The sequence below is a fragment of the Glycine max genome, chromosome 13 (genome assembly GCF_000004515.6).
Source record: "Glycine max cultivar Williams 82 chromosome 13, Glycine_max_v4.0, whole genome shotgun sequence".
Lineage (NCBI taxonomy): Eukaryota > Viridiplantae > Streptophyta > Magnoliopsida > Fabales > Fabaceae > Glycine > Glycine max.
In genome coordinates, this window is record NC_038249.2 from 24,636,553 (window position 1) to 24,652,426 (window position 15,874).

Genomic DNA, 15,874 nt, shown 5'->3' on the forward strand with positions numbered 1-15,874 from the left:
TAAAGTAAGACTATTAAAACAAATCTAGATGTAAAAGTACTTTAAAAATGAGTTTTGCTTGATGCACTAATTCATGTAACCTAAAAAAAAGTATAGGCTATTTAAAAGTTTAACCCAATTTAATTTTAGTCCAACTGAGCCCATCCCGAAATTTTGCTAGTGGGTAATGGGTTAGGCCAACTTTTGATTTTTTTTATAATGATTTAAATTATTGTTAGTTGGTTTAAATCATACAATTTGTTTGCTTATCACGTTGATATTATCTATTTTGGCTTCACCTTTGGATTTAAGGTGAGTATAACTAAATGTTAAAAAACTTGAAAAATACTCACAATTTATGTGTCCAGAAAAAAAAATAATAAGGCAGTTAATATTTTCACTCCTATTTTTGTGAAGTACACCCCCCAATCCCCCTTTTTATATTTAAAATGCCCATGATACTCTTTTTTTCTTAAAGAGATAAATACCTTGGAAATCCTTTTTCTTTACCTGAAAATAAAATATGATGAAAATAAGATTAGAAATAGGATTTAAAGATTACTAATGATAGGATGAAAATAAGACTAAAAAAATATGGGAATGTAAGATAAGCATTCATTTTCTAATATCAGAAATGTCTTTCTAGAATATGTATGTTATTTTGAAAAAGAAAAAATAGATTCCAACGGAGTATATCTCTTTAAGAAAAAATGGATATAGTGGACAATTAAAATTTAAATAGGGAGAATGAGGGTGTACTTAACAAAAATGAGAGGTATAAATAACAAGTGTAAAATAATAATTGATTTAGAAGGACTACTTTGATCCACTAGATTAAGTTAAATTAAACAAATGATCAAATTAAATAGTATTTTTTTATCCTAAAAATCAAAGACGATTAAACTGAATATAATTGAACGCAAATGATTAAAAGTATATTTTAGTTTTTTTTTAATTTAAATTTTATTTTTAAGTACTTGTGCTAAGATAACTAAATAAAACAGTGTCAAGCAAAACTTACACATTCCATTTTCATTTTTTTGGTATACAAATTCCAGTTCTCAAATTTGGGATATCATAAATGCCTGATTAGAAGAAAAAAAAAAAATAACACACAAAAAATGCAAGAGAAATTTACTAGTGAGACCTCTATTTTATTTTTGGGGTCAAGGCGAACCTGAATTGTTGCGATCACCGGCGACGAAAACCATGACACCTTATCTCCGTTGTCCACAGTCTTCTTCTGGATCTCCCTCTCAGCATCAAAGTGAACCCCACCTCCCCCTCCGAGCTCCGGCGCCTCCGTCTTCAGCCGCATGGCCAACACCTCCCTGACGGACGCCGCCGCCCTCGCGTCGCACCCCCTCCCCCACTCGAACGCGCCCCTCAGCGCGTGCTCAACACTTAACGCACCCGCCACCACCCTCCCGTTGTTCCCCTCCACCACGTTCGCCGTCATGTGCTTCCCCGACACAAACACCCTCAAAGCATACCTCATCATCATCCCCATCCCCCGCTCCCCAACCCATGGGCTTACACAATATAACTTGGGCCATAGTGGGCCTAGGCCCAATACAAATTACAAAAAAGAACAGAATCCCATTTTTTATTATCAATATCAGACCACGAACATGGCATTGGCAATGGGAATAATGGCATCAACTACGATTACGCTTATTCGTCCACCACTCACATTCCTCTCGTGTCGGAGTAACAATAATAATTCTAGTTCTAGTGTTAGCGCTGCTTCTAGAATCTTTCATTTCCGTTCAATCTCCGCTATGAGCACTCCGCAAGGCTCATCGGACTCGGCTTCCACCAAAACGGTGCGTGAAGGCATTTTCAGTTTTTTTTTTTATCGACAAATTAGATTTTACTAATTTTGTTAGAAATGTTAGTGGATTTCAACCTGCAACCTTTCTCCCTCTTTCTTTGTTCTTTTTTTTTTTTAATTATTTGTTCAATCTTATGTATTCTGATGCGAATTCAATCTTACTTATTATTAGCTTTATTATTATTATTATTATGATAATTGTTGTGATTTGTGAGTTTTAGGAGAGGGTGGTGATAAAGGGGAGGGTGCAGGGAGTGTTTTACAGGAACTGGACGATTGAGAACGCGACGCAATTAGGGTTGAAGGGGTGGGTGAGGAACCGGAGGGACGGGTCGGTGGAGGCTCTGTTCTCCGGGAGTGTTGACGCGGTGCAGGAAATGGAGCAGAGGTGTCGGCGTGGCCCTCCCGATGCGGTTGTCACCGGCCTTCAGGTTTTCCCCTCCGACGATGACCCTGCCACTACTGGGTTTCACCGCAAACCTACTCTTTGATCGAGGTTAATTCGTTAATTAATCCCCCTCAAATGCTTCGCGCCATTAGTTCCTTGTGAGAGTGGAGTTATTATACTTTGAATTTATTTTGATGTTTGCTAGTTAATGACTCGAGAGAATTACAACTGATTTTCAAGTTGTACAATCTATCTTTTTAGATTATTAGATTCCGGTGTCTGTTGCACTGCAGAATGTATGTGTGGGGGAAGAAACAATAAACATATGGCTAAATACGTCATGAAATACTGTAATGATCATGGACATTACTGGCATATTAGGCCAATGCAAGTAGGTTAGTGATATAAAATTTACGTGGGAAAGAGAAAGAGAAGAGGGAAGAAGAATAGAAGAGTGAGAGAGAAACAGAGATCAAGAACTAATTAGTGCACTTCTATTATTATTATTATTATTATACAACAGTTATGCTTTGTTTAGGCAATCCAACAGCTATAAAATCCTAAACTAACTAAAATTCTTTTACTATTTATATTTACGTAATTGTTAGTTTGTAGACTAGCCAGTAGACACCTTTGATATCAGGGACTTAGAAATGATATGTATGAAGGGAGACATTCTTGCACACATTGGCGTAACCCAATATTGCATATTTAGCTATTGGCAGAAGTTAATAGTATGATATTGATTTCATTTATAAAGTGGTATTCTGACTGACTTGATGCATTGCAATGACCACCTCCAATCCCTCAGGATTTAGTAGCGTGGTTCGCATAATGTTGTGTGGCTTTGTTTTTCTTTACATTCATGTGGGTTTTATTAGTGTAGCCAAGATCCTGGTCAGCTTACCTTTCTCAAGTATCATCCTAAAGCTAGATGTGGGGACGTAAAAAAGTAAAGAGAGGGACTGGGTTTTTCTTGCTTTTGCGCCTGTATATGTTCAATGGTAGAGTGCACTTCTGACAATTGTGTTGTTATGCGTGGACTCTGAGTGCTCTAAACAACTGACATAGTTTAATGTGCCCATTAGCACCTGACCTTGAGATGTGGTACTTCTCTTGTTTGTTCAACCTGAGGTTTGAAACCAAACTTATGTTTATTTGAACCTCTCCAAATACCATAATGGTGGGACTCTTGTGCACAGGGTTTGGGCTACCAATGTTTTCACTTTTAAATATTCTGTGAAATTTATAGCTGTACCACAGCAGCTAGAACAAACTTACTGGTACCTCATTCTCCAAAACTACCTTTGAATTTGATTCATTGTTCTGTATTATTGATCATTTTCTCACACAAATAAGGCATACGTTAATTGAAAAGAGACCAAAGAATTACCTGAATTGTGGTCTTCTAGCAATGAAGGCATTGATTTTTTGGAATGATGAATAGTTTCTGAAGTGAAAGAGCAAAATGGGAACAAAATTTTAACACTAAATCGATTATGATGTGCACGTACAATATCTCTGAGGGCTTGATTTTCGATGCAAATAATTACACTATTAAGTATGTAGCAACTACCTTGTTATTGATCAAGCTTAGTAATGGCTCTAGTTTTTTAGCTGCTAGTTCTACATGAAGTCAAGCGGAAGTTAAAAAACTCCATCTACATCATTTTTAGCTTGTCCTTGTGCACGTCTTTAAAAGAAGCGCTTGAATACAATTGGATTGGAAGTAAAACTGTGATGTTATTGTTACATTTATTTACTTTTATCTTGTACAAGCATATATCGAGTTCATAACCGGATTTCTTTTATGTAGATTTAGAGTAAGATAAAATCTGGTTGTTTTGGACCTAGTAAGGTCTATTGAATAGTCCTTTAACTTTTCGTAAGTTATCCTAAATATAACCTTTGGTTCCTGTACCTCTATAAATTGCTACCAACATTTCATTATATTCCAAAAAGCCCAATACAAAATGCAAACTTTAGTCTTTGGTTATGTTTGGTAAAATTAATTGAAAAATTAGTTGGAAGTTAAAAAATTAGTTTATTAAATTATAAGTGTTTATTAAAACTGAATGTGGAAGTAACTGAATAGTATAAAATGATAAAAAAAAATTATGAATTATTTAAAAAGGATAATTAGAAAGTTGGATAAATATATTAAGATAAAAATGAAAGAAGTTAGTATTTTAAAAAATGTTATCTTAAGTAGTGTTTAAAAAAATATAAGAAATTACAAAAATTTATTATAAAAAAAATTTGTTCACTGAACAATTAAATAAATTTTTCAGTTAATAAAAAAAGTTAAAAACTAATTGAAATGTTTTGTCAAAGATAACCTTTATTCCTATTTTAGGCTTGTAAATAATCATTTGTGTTATTTCATAATAAGTTAAACAATAATGAAGTAACTTCATTTACAAGTATTGATTGTTTCATGAAAACACGGTCATATTGATTAACTTATGTATGAAATAACACATTTAAAGTTTCTGAGAGAAAATTGGCTTTTCATCCAAATTAAACTATCATGTTGGCTATTTTAAAATGACCAAAAGTGTAAATAGGATTTGGGATTAGACGGTTAGGATGCACATTTTTTCTTCAAAGTCACAAATTTGAAGAGATACACACACACATACTTAGATGGATAATTATTACTTCTTCCGTTCTTACTTATAAGATTATTTTTAAAAATTTATTTATTTCTTTTTATAGGATATTTTTTTAATTTTTAGATATATTAATTATTTTTCCTAGATACCTTTATTTAATTATTTTTTCTCCAAACATTAATGAGAAACAACTAAGTAGATAGAGAGATAAGAAAATAGTTATTTTAAAATGATAATACAAATAATTGACAATTTAACATGATTAATTAAATTAGTTATTTTTCCAAAAATTAATTGTAAGACTCTTATAATTGGCATGTTTAGATTATAGTTTGCAAATTACGTTTTGATTTAATGAAAAATTAACTTTTGTCTATTAAATTATGGTGTGAAATAAAATAATTATGTTCAAAGAGGGATTTGAATTCGGGGTCTCGTATTTGCTAAAATATATTTTTTGTTTTTATATAATTACCTTAGTTTGGATGTTTGAATTTAATCCCGTAAAATTTTGTTTGTTTTTTTCTTTATAAAATTATAATATATTACTTTTAGATTGGGAACAAGAGGTTATAAATTTGTGGCAATTTTTTCTAGTAGTTAATCACCCTAAAAAATTGTTAAACCATTTTTTGGCAGCTTTTAACGGTCAGGATTTGCTTCAAAAAATTCCGCACAAATCACCCACATCAAAACACCAAAGCTCAACCCACATAGCAAACCCCGACACGGCCATACAATCTAACCACTGAACCCTGGACCCAAAATTCAATTAAAACGCAAAAACAATTCATCAACAACAAAACAAATTCAATCAAAACAATGACATGCTTCTTTAGCTTCAGCGGCCGCAACTTACACTTCAACAACGGCATCATCCTCGGATTCTTCTACTTCTGTCCCACAATGTCGAGGGAGCCACTTGATGAGGCGAAGGATTCTATTGGGTCCGCACCTACGCTTCAGAGAAAAGGAAAAATTCAGGATCCGCACCCTCGTCCATTCAAGAACCAGATCCACGCAGAGAAAAGGACTCTTGGGTTGACGCTCTCACCCACCGATGTGTTCGTCGTCGCCACCCCCACACACTGTTGACTTAATCGAAATCCTCATCTTCTTGTGCCATAGATCTACAATGGGTGAACAATCAAGGAGATGATAGCGTGGTTGTATTGTGCGAGGAAGTCGATGGACGAAGGAGATGCCAACGGAAAAGTCGACCACCCTTTGGACCTTAAACTCTAGTATAGCATCTCTTGGCTTCTATCTAAGCAAAAAAAAAAAAATATCAATTATGTTATGGGGCTTTTGTTTTTCCTCATTTTCTCAACAAACAAAAAAGGGTCTTGGAGAACATCTTTTTTTGTTGTTATCCCTCGATGGAAAAAGTGTCAACTTGATTCAGAATGAAATGCAAAAAATACAATAGAAGAACATGAACAAAATGATAATCTAATAGCAAGTTAAAAAAATAAAAAGTGATGTGGAGGTCCTCTCCAACAGTTGTGAATTGAGATTTGCAACATCAAGTAAAGAAAAATGTGATGGGCATAACACCCATTGGAGATCGGATCTTAGACAAAGTCTTTTTTTGTCCATAGTTTAATGAGTGTTTTTTTGTTTTTTATAAGTCAATAAAGGTGTGTTTAATTATATTTGTGACAATTTTTCTATATTTGTGGTGGTTTTTAACCCATAAAAATCATATTTTATAATTTAAATTAAAATTTCTAGATTAGGATACGATCAAATCTTGTTTTGAATTAAAAAATGACACAGAATAAAAAATAGATAATTTTTTTTTATAAAAACTAAATTTAAGTTTTAATAATTTTTTAAAGATAAAAAGTATATTTTAATTTTTCATATTTTAACACAAAGTACAAGGCGACCAAGACACTTGGCTTCCTATGTTTAATTTTAATAAGATGGTATCTGATGAAATAAATTTGCATGTACTTCAATTAATTCATTTTAAAAAAAATTTATCCTCAGAACTCAAAAAATACTTTTAAAAATAATTACAAATTATTCACTAATAAAATTATTATATCACAGCAAAATTCAAATATATCTATGTCCTTAAAAGATTAGGCTTTTATGTTAAGATTAATAACATACATATGATAACTTTGAGACTTTAATTAAATATAATGTTTATATAAAAAATGATAAAGAGGTGGGAAAATAAATTATGATATGACGGTCACTAAAAAGGGGTAACATGTAGGGAAAAAATGAAGAGAAAAAATATTGAAATTTACATGGGATTGACAGGAGAAAATGACCAAGTACTTCAGCTACAACATATATTTAATTACTTAATCATTAATTGCTTTAGAACAAGAATTATTTAATCATTAATGGCTCTAAGATTGAGAATTTGGGAGTGGGTCACATGGATTGAGGATATGAGAGAGAGATGATATTACCGGGTGATTTTGACATGAAGTACATCCAATTGAAGTAAGGGACAACCAACATCAGACAAAATTAGACAGGAGGATTCTTTTTATAAAGATTTTCTCTAAATGGGTCTATTTGAAAGAAATTTATGGGGAAGTCTGTTTTTCAGAATGTTTTGTCATCACCAATGACGAAACATATTATTTCGCCAATATTAGTAACTTAAAGTTTAAAGTTTCTACATTTTTTACATTTTTGACCAAGGCTTCAATCATCAAGTAATATAAGTTAAAATTTGATATTATTGCTACTCAGTAATAATTTATTTAATAGTAAAATTTATATTTAATTTTTGTATTAGATAAAAGTTTCTTTTAAGTTAAAAGCGGTTACATAGTTATTTTAGTTTCTTTTAAGTTAAAAGCATTCCTACAGGCCTTGGGATGGATATTTGGTATTAATATTATATTTATTTAAATATAATTGAATATGTTAATTTGTGATTATTAGCTCTGTAAACAATAATTTCTTTGCATGTATTTAAATTTATTTTATATAATATATTTGTTGTGTCATTAATTTTTTTATATATATTTAATTTAATTTTTATAAATATGGGTATTTGTTATTAATATTATGTTTATTTAAATATAATTGAATATGTTAATTTGTGATTATTAGCTGTGTAAACAATAATTTCTTTGCAATGTGTTTTCTTGTGTTGCTTTTTAATTAAAAGTGAAACTTGATTTTCAAAATTAATGTTTATATTTAATATCAAATTATTATGTTAATTAATGAGATAAAACATTTAATTAAGAGTCTCACATAAATTATCTTATTTTGTTATGAATGTGCATTTTTTACTAGTTTGGTGACTTATTATTATTAAAAGTAATTCATAGATACATAAAAATATCTTTCTTACTACAACGTGTTTTCTTCAATTGCTTTCTAATTAAAAGTGAAACTTGATTTTCAAAATTAATGTTTATATTTAATATAAAATTATTATGTTAATTAATGAGATAAAACATTTAATTAAGAGTTTAATTTTCATATAAATTATCTTATTTATTATAAATGATCAAACTAACTAACAAAATTTATATTTCAAAAAAAGCTGAAAACCAGTTTCAAATGGAAGGGGAGAGCCATGGTGGAAATGGAAGGGGCATGTATGGAGGCATGGAAAAAAATAAGGAGAAAAGGAAAGAGGACACCCATGGTGCATGCATGTATGGAAATGAAAGGGAGTGTGTTTCGCCAATGGTACTGACGAAACACACTAGACGCGTGAACCACAGCTACAACTGTGTCGTTGATGGTACTTATGGAATATCCCTTGATGTCGTTGAAACACCCTTAAAAATAGACCTTCAAAGAATTTCTTTACAAAGAGACCCCTCTAAGAAAAAAGTTTATAAAAGTAACCTCTTACGTCATTTTGCCACCAACATCATCCGTTCACTTGCCATCAGCTAGGGATCCGAAAGTGAAGAACAGATGATAGGGTTTAATTGACACACGCACGAAGTTGATGCTTGTATTATGATATGATTGTGCATTTTATTAATTAACAAAACTAATTTTCGCTTCTGTAGGAAGAAATAGCAAATCTCACTCCCAACTTTCTTTATTAATTATGAAAGTATTGGTGAAGAATGCTGTAATATCTAATTAATGTGGCGTCTATGGCGTTGTGTTTTAAAGTTAGAAAACATTTCACTTAGAAATGCATGTTTTAACGTGAATATGTGGTTTATTAATAAATTTAAGCACACATTTCAATCAATTTAATATTTTAAAATCCATTTTCTAAAGAGACACTGTGCGGATAATTTAATGCATTGCAAATGGCGCAGTAGTAATTAATCTAGATCTCGTAATCCATTAAAATTTGAGGCTGTAAGTAGACATGACAATGGGGCGGGTCGGGTACGGGTATTGTCTCCCCAATCTCTTATCCCGACTCCTCGACATATCCCCATACCCGTACCTGATACCCGACGAGTTTGAGTTTATTGTCCCATCCCCGTACCCGTCGGGTATCGGTATCCCCAATCCCGTTCCACACACTATTTAGAAAAATATTTTTTTTTTGTAAAAAAATATTAAAAATTTAATTTTAGAAAAAAATAAATTGATTGTTAAACATTTATTTTTAACTACTTATATATCAATAAATTTATTATAACACGTGTGTCTACATAAATAGTTAAGAAAATAATATTAAATTATGTAAAAATTTTAAAATAAAATTAACTAGTAATAAAAATTATATGTCTTTTGATTAAATTATGCAAAAATTCTAAAGATTTTAAGTGGCGGGACGGGTTCGTGTTCGGGGTCGGGACGGGTCTAGTAATCCCATACCAGTATCCGTACCCGACTTTTGGTTATCGGGAAAAACCCAAACCCGTACCCATACCTGGTCAACTCGGATTTTCTTGCCATGTCTAGCTGTAAGCTTGTAACAATCAGATTCAGATTCCGCATAAAACAAATTTTATTGTGTCTTATTTAATTTATTCTATTCTTTGCCGCAATGTCAGGCATTTTAATCATGGAGGATTTGAAAGTTTGCCTGTGAGGCCATTAATTAACTCCTACATACTTTGTGGAGTCTAGTATTAATATATGAAAAAGCAATCATTTGAAAAAACTCAAATTAAAAACTATCCAAAATAAACTAACCTTAGCCTATGTAGATTTTATATAGTTCATTTTTAGTTACAAGCTGAGAAACGCACTAATTCTATGTTAAACTGTCTAAAAGGTCAGTTCAAAACTTCAAATATTCAAAATGAGTATCAGGCAGAAGCTGCATAGTGTTCCGGACCAGCCTAGATTTGGAACAAAATTTCGGTAATTTTTTAGTACTTAATCTCTTCTAGTTATCCTCTACTGTTTTTTTTAGAAAAAAAATAAATCAACGACCAGAGTAAAATTCACTAATCATCTTAGGAATTTTGTGAAATTACACAAACTTTTCATATTTTTTTTAACATTTATAGTAACATTTGAGGAATTAGTGTAATATAGAAGAAGTGTTGGTCTAATATTTTTTAAATAATTAAGAAAATTAGTATAAATGTAAAAACAATGTATAATTTCACAAAAACTCGGGGTTATAATTTTTTTTAAAGACATGTTAGAGTAATTTACTCTAATACTAATAACCATACATGATCAAAGTCTTACTTTAAAGGAAAAAGAGTACATATATTCTAGGAAGCAATTATTTGTTGCTTTTAGTTACTTTGGTGAAAATGTTGGGGGAGACGTGTGTACTTAACACGCTTCCCACACTGTAAAAAACAAGGACTCCACTTAATCAGATATAATGCACAATTTTACTACTGTTACTTTATCGGATTTCCCTTGACTGGAGTACCACAGTACTTATTTTGTAACAACCATTATCACGTACTATCATAGAAAGAAGAACAACATTATCATTTAGAGAGTGTCTTTATTATTAAGATTCCACTCATGCCATTTCTTTGACCAACAGAAGATGCGAAGAAGAAGTGTGCTTAAAAGAGTGTATTCCTGTCATTTCTTTTGGGAGAAAGATCAATTCAGTCATTTGCCAATAGGCTTTTCCCATGACCTATATATGCACTACATAGTACATAGTCATACTCACATGCTTGTCTGCATGCCCCCACTCTAAACTGAAAACGTTGCGGACAATGGTAACTAATTGATGAATAATAGTAACATCCAAAAATCCAATTACATAGTTGGCTCCAAGCAGATAGCTAGAGCCCACAAATCATGACACTAAAAATTCTTTCAGCAAGTTTGCCTCCCCATAACCATTTTCATCTTGTCGGCAAGGTTTAGGTCTTATGAATGTTAACCATTAATCTTGAAATACCTTCAAAACATCTGAACACAGTTACATCCCCACAGAAACTTTATCCTTAGCTTATCACTGAAATCACTCATCTGCAACCCAAAACCATAAATTAACTTCCCAATCTCTGCTGCCCTGTCACATAAGCCTACTCAACCCCAGCCACTACCAGGCAGAGGTAAAGGAGCTTAAGAAAAAAGATAATAATTCAAGTGTACTAGCTAGAGCTTTGTGAATTACCACAGTGATTGTAACAAAAGACTTTATATTTGGTCTTCTTCCGAATATTTAATAAAGTTGTATATTCAGGACTCGAACTAGACCATTACTTAAGCTTGAATAACCTTGCACTAATTAATCTTTGCGATCAGTGGTTATTTGGTTTTGATTTATACAAGAACAAATTAATCAAAATATTGCACTGAAAGAGGACTTATCATGGTTTTAAAATACAGTCTGCACTCTGCAATCATAATTATAGTTACAATATTACCAAAGTTTCCGCCGGTGTTTGCAAATTGCAATTACATTGCCATAGCAATTGCACTAACCTTAGTGGTCTTGGTACCCACAGTAGCAACTAAAAACCTTTAGTAAAAATTAATATTTGCTTAATTATGCCAAAAAAATCTTCTGGTTGTTCGACACAGTCATTCATTTTAGCCAAAATGGAAAAACCAAAATTTTGGATTGTAGTAGTTGAAGTTGAACACAAGCTGACATACAACAGTGCATGAGAGAAAGAAGAGAAAGACAGGGACAACAAATTCTCGGCCCTCCCTCAAAGATAAGAGGACCCGTCAAATAATGGCAAAATTGGCGAAAAATGCAATGAACTGCAACAATTCATACACTGTTTGGCAATTAAATCCGCACTTAGAGTCAAGAAATTCCGCGTGTGTTCTTAGTATAAATAGCCAAACTCTGCTCACGAGGACTTCAAGCTCTAAAACTTTTAAGTCATTAGTAATATACACTATTCTATCAGAAGAAAACTTATTACACATAGTTCAAGATGCTTAGATCTTTGCTTGGGAGGATAAAAAAGGGTCTCTCACTGTTTGTAGCTAGAAGGCCTACATTCAACTACTTCAGTGAAGATCATGCCGCAACCGCGGCGCCAGATGATGTTATGGAAGGCTATTTTGCTGTTCTTGCAATCAAAGGAGAAGAAACCAAAAGGTTTATTGTTGGGTTAGACTACTTGAATGATCCTGCATTCTTGAGACTTCTGGACCAAGCTCGTGAAGAGTATGGTTTCAGACAGAAGGAAGCTCTTGCACTCCCTTGTTGCCCTCAAGAGTTACAAAAGATTCTAGATGCTCCAAAATCATAGAGTTGGGAATCAAAGATGAAGGAAGGGATACTAATCATCTTCTAATTATAGAGAACAAATATTTGTAAGTAAATCTAATTACGTGTTACTTTGTGCATCTCAAATATTCCTGCTGTTCTTTCAATTAAGAGAATAACACATTAATAAAAAAAATTAACTTCTTTCTTAGAACAACGTAAGACACCAAAGAAAAAGTCAGTACAGCTTGCGAAAAGCGCATACCAGTATGTAGGGCCAACACAATTATAAAAGCCTTACAGGTTTTGCTAAATATCTATGAAAACATGACTAAACTACAACAACATGCCTAAAAGTCTAATCCAAGGGGTTTTTAACCAAACCACAAGTCAAATATTGCCAGGCTATTCCAGCAAAATGTATTCAAATGGCTCATTTTAGTCATAAACCCTTTCAACCAGTATGTATTTGTGAATGCAATATCAGTTCACAGAGAGTTTCTATTGTTGGTAGTGTGAGGATTAAATGTATAGATCATCTTATGCATGCCTTTTGGTGGAAACATATAGTCTTTTAAAGAGTTACATTTCACTATTTTTCGTGAAGAGTGACATCTTTTAATGAAATAATATACACTTTCATTAAAAATACAATCTTTCATACTTGTATCTTTTCACAAATGCTTACCTAATAATGTAATGACGTTAACAGTGTTTATAGAAGTGAAAGGCCAGCTGGATTTTCTAATGAGACTCAAAGCCTATGAAGTGCAATGATACTTTATCTTAATGTAGCAATAAGATAGTAGTAATTTACTAATTTTGCTCAAAACTAAAGTGTAATCTACTGTTTACAAGTGTATCTTAGACTCCCTACAATTTAACTGTTCATAAAAGTGTATCACAGTTGGCTCCAAGCAAGGGACCAACAAATTGAGACACTTAAAATTCACACGGAAATTTGCTCCCCATTACCATTTTTATCTTGTCGGTTCAGTACAAATTACCGTGTTCAAATCCAACATAAATAACAGTTATTCTACCATTTTAACGAAGAAAATAAATAAATAACAATTGCGGGAGAGTGGAGAGTGGATGGAAAATGCATGCATTAATAACTATTATTTAAATCAAAATTTAAACAAATTTTGTTCTGTACCATTTATCTTAAGTATGACTTTTGAAATGGAAAATGAAATAAACTAATATTATCTATATATATACTAATATACGTACCCTTTACAAAACAAAAAATAAAAGTCCCAACTAATAAAATTAAAATTGCCGTCATGTTTGCTTGTCAAATTCTCGATAACGTAACATTAAATTTAAACTCTTTCAAGTTTATGATTTCAAACACAAAAACAGGTTAATTAACTCGTATATTATAAACGATATCTTGATTATATTAACGTCGCCAAATCATAATTGGTTCAACTTAGTTTTGACCTTTTCAGTTTAATTTTAACTGATTTTGTTGGGTACTTGTCTACTTGAGTGGAATAGCTTTTATTTTGTATCATTTAATTATCTAGTTCATGAAGCTACATGTACACCTTCATTTATATTCTAAAATTTTATCAAACTACAGAATAATGTAAGTGTTGGGTTAGATGTATAGTATGTCATGTGAATATCAAGTATTAAGAAACATTTTTACTTTACAACTATTTGCTTTTTTTTTTTTTAATAGGCAAAAGGATATCAACTTTGTTTACTTACAAAAAATTAATTTAGTTGAATGTTATTCATAACTAGGCTATTTGATTATGTTTGGTCACAACTATATTTTTTAAAGACATTTGTGAAGTATGTATATATACTTTTACGAATTTAATTATACGCTGCAAGAAAGTTAGAAGCTGTCAAAAGTGGTTATTTACAATGACGCCAATAATATGAAAATTAACTTGGCCAGAAATAAGTTCGAAACTTTTGAGTACCACCATATAACCAAAGAATATCCACCAATCACCATTGCCTCCCTCAAAAGAACTGTATTATTCACACGCTGCATCAACAGAATCACACACCAGCTCAACTCCTCAGCCACTAGCAGGAAGAGGAAAGGAGCTAGCTAAATATAGATAATTAATAATTCAACCGTAATTTCGCATTTTTTATTTTTCTCTATGCCTCTCTCTTTTATTTATTTATTTATTTATAATACTACATATATAACTTATTATATTTACACTTTTCTCTCATTTCTCATTCTTTCTCAAGTTGTCTTGCAACGTGTACATGCATCTTTTTTCTGACTAACAATGACAGTGTTATACGTCTCGCTAACCACAATCGCAATTAAATCTTTATTAGGACCCATGCATTACTAAAAAATAGTATTCTCTTATGGTAAAATATCAGGTTGTTTGAAACATTCATGATTCATGTAATCATGTTAGCAAAAAGCCAAATTCTTGGATTGTATGAAACACAATACAGTACTATAAGAGAAAGAGAGCAGGAACAACAAATTCTAGGCCCCCCTTGGAAGATAAGAGGACCCTCCAAATAATAGCGAATTGGCAATAAATGCAATACACGGGAACACGTCATTCACTGTTTGGAAAAACCTTACCTAGAGTGAAGACCGTGTGTGTTTTCAGCATAAATAGCAAAAATCTGAATACGAGGACTCCAAGCTCTAAAACTTCTAACACATACTCTATCAGAAGTAAACTTATAACACTTGAAGTTCAAGATGCTTAGGAATTTTGTTGGGAGGATACAAAAGGGTCTTTCACTGTTTGTAGCAAGAAGGCCTGCTGCATTCAGCTACTTCAGTGAAGATCGTGCCACAACCGCGGCACCGGATGATGTTAAGGAAGGCTATTTTGCTGTTCATGCAATTAAGGGTGAGGAAACCAAGAGGTTTATTGTTGGGTTAGATTACTTGAATGATCCTGCATTCTTGGGACTTCTGGACCAAGCTCAAGAAGAGTTTGGTTTCAGGCAAAAGGGAGCTCTTGTACTCCCTTGTTGCCCTCAAGAGTTACAGAAGATTCTAAATGGTCCCAAAGCATAGAGCAAGGAACCAAAGATGAAGAAAGGGATGGTAGTCATCTTAATTTCCATTGTAAAGAACAAATATTAGAGAGCAGAATCTAATTACTTATTACTTTTTATATCTCCAATAATGTTCTTGTTCTTTCAATAAAAACAACAACACATCAATGAAAATAATTAACACTTATGGTACTATTTAGTGGCCTAACTTCTTTCTTAAGAGCTTTTATTTTAAAACTTACTTGATTTAAAGTTAAAAGTACCGCTGAGCATGTAAGTTAGTTGAATGAGAGTTTGTCTTGCTAAGTGTCAAGTGATAAGAAGAAATTTGATGTAGTGCAGAGTTGTCCAGATCGAGTTTATCCAAAAAGTTCGTTTTTGACAAACAAGTATACTTTTTCATATGGAAATGACCTTTCGAGCAAAACGCAGTCTCTACACTACATGTCACAAAATTTTAGCCAGATTGCATCGTTTAAAGGATC

At 32.2% G+C, this 15,874-nt stretch overlaps 3 protein-coding genes across 4 annotated transcripts; all 3 read left to right on the plus strand.

Moving 5' to 3' along the window:
• Window positions 1-1,043: 1,043 nt before the first annotated feature.
• Window positions 1,044-2,743, plus strand: LOC100796414 (uncharacterized). Of its 2 annotated transcripts, none has more exons than XM_006594091.4 (2): window positions 1,044-1,805; window positions 2,065-2,743. In XM_006594091.4, exons 1-2 carry the CDS (start codon window positions 1,296-1,298, stop codon window positions 2,302-2,304), a joined length of 750 nt encoding a protein of 249 aa, XP_006594154.1. In that variant the 5' UTR covers window positions 1,044-1,295; the 3' UTR covers window positions 2,305-2,743. The 2 variants fall into 2 exon arrangements, with proteins under 2 accessions (XP_006594154.1, XP_003542528.2); XM_003542480.5 differs by having other exon boundaries at window positions 1,052-1,805; window positions 2,035-2,743.
• Window positions 2,744-12,102: 9,359 nt separating this feature from the next.
• Window positions 12,103-12,423, plus strand: LOC100808634 (auxin-induced protein X15). Its single transcript, XM_003541372.1, has one exon. It carries the CDS (start codon window positions 12,103-12,105, stop codon window positions 12,421-12,423), a length of 321 nt encoding a protein of 106 aa, XP_003541420.1.
• A 2,589-nt stretch (window positions 12,424-15,012) lies between these two features.
• On the plus strand, window positions 15,013-15,584 carry LOC100797479 (auxin-induced protein X15). Its single transcript, XM_003542482.5, has one exon. The coding sequence runs from the start codon at window positions 15,085-15,087 to the stop codon at window positions 15,406-15,408; it is 324 nt and encodes a 107-aa protein (XP_003542530.1). The 5' UTR covers window positions 15,013-15,084; the 3' UTR covers window positions 15,409-15,584.
• Window positions 15,585-15,874: the final 290 nt, after the last annotated feature.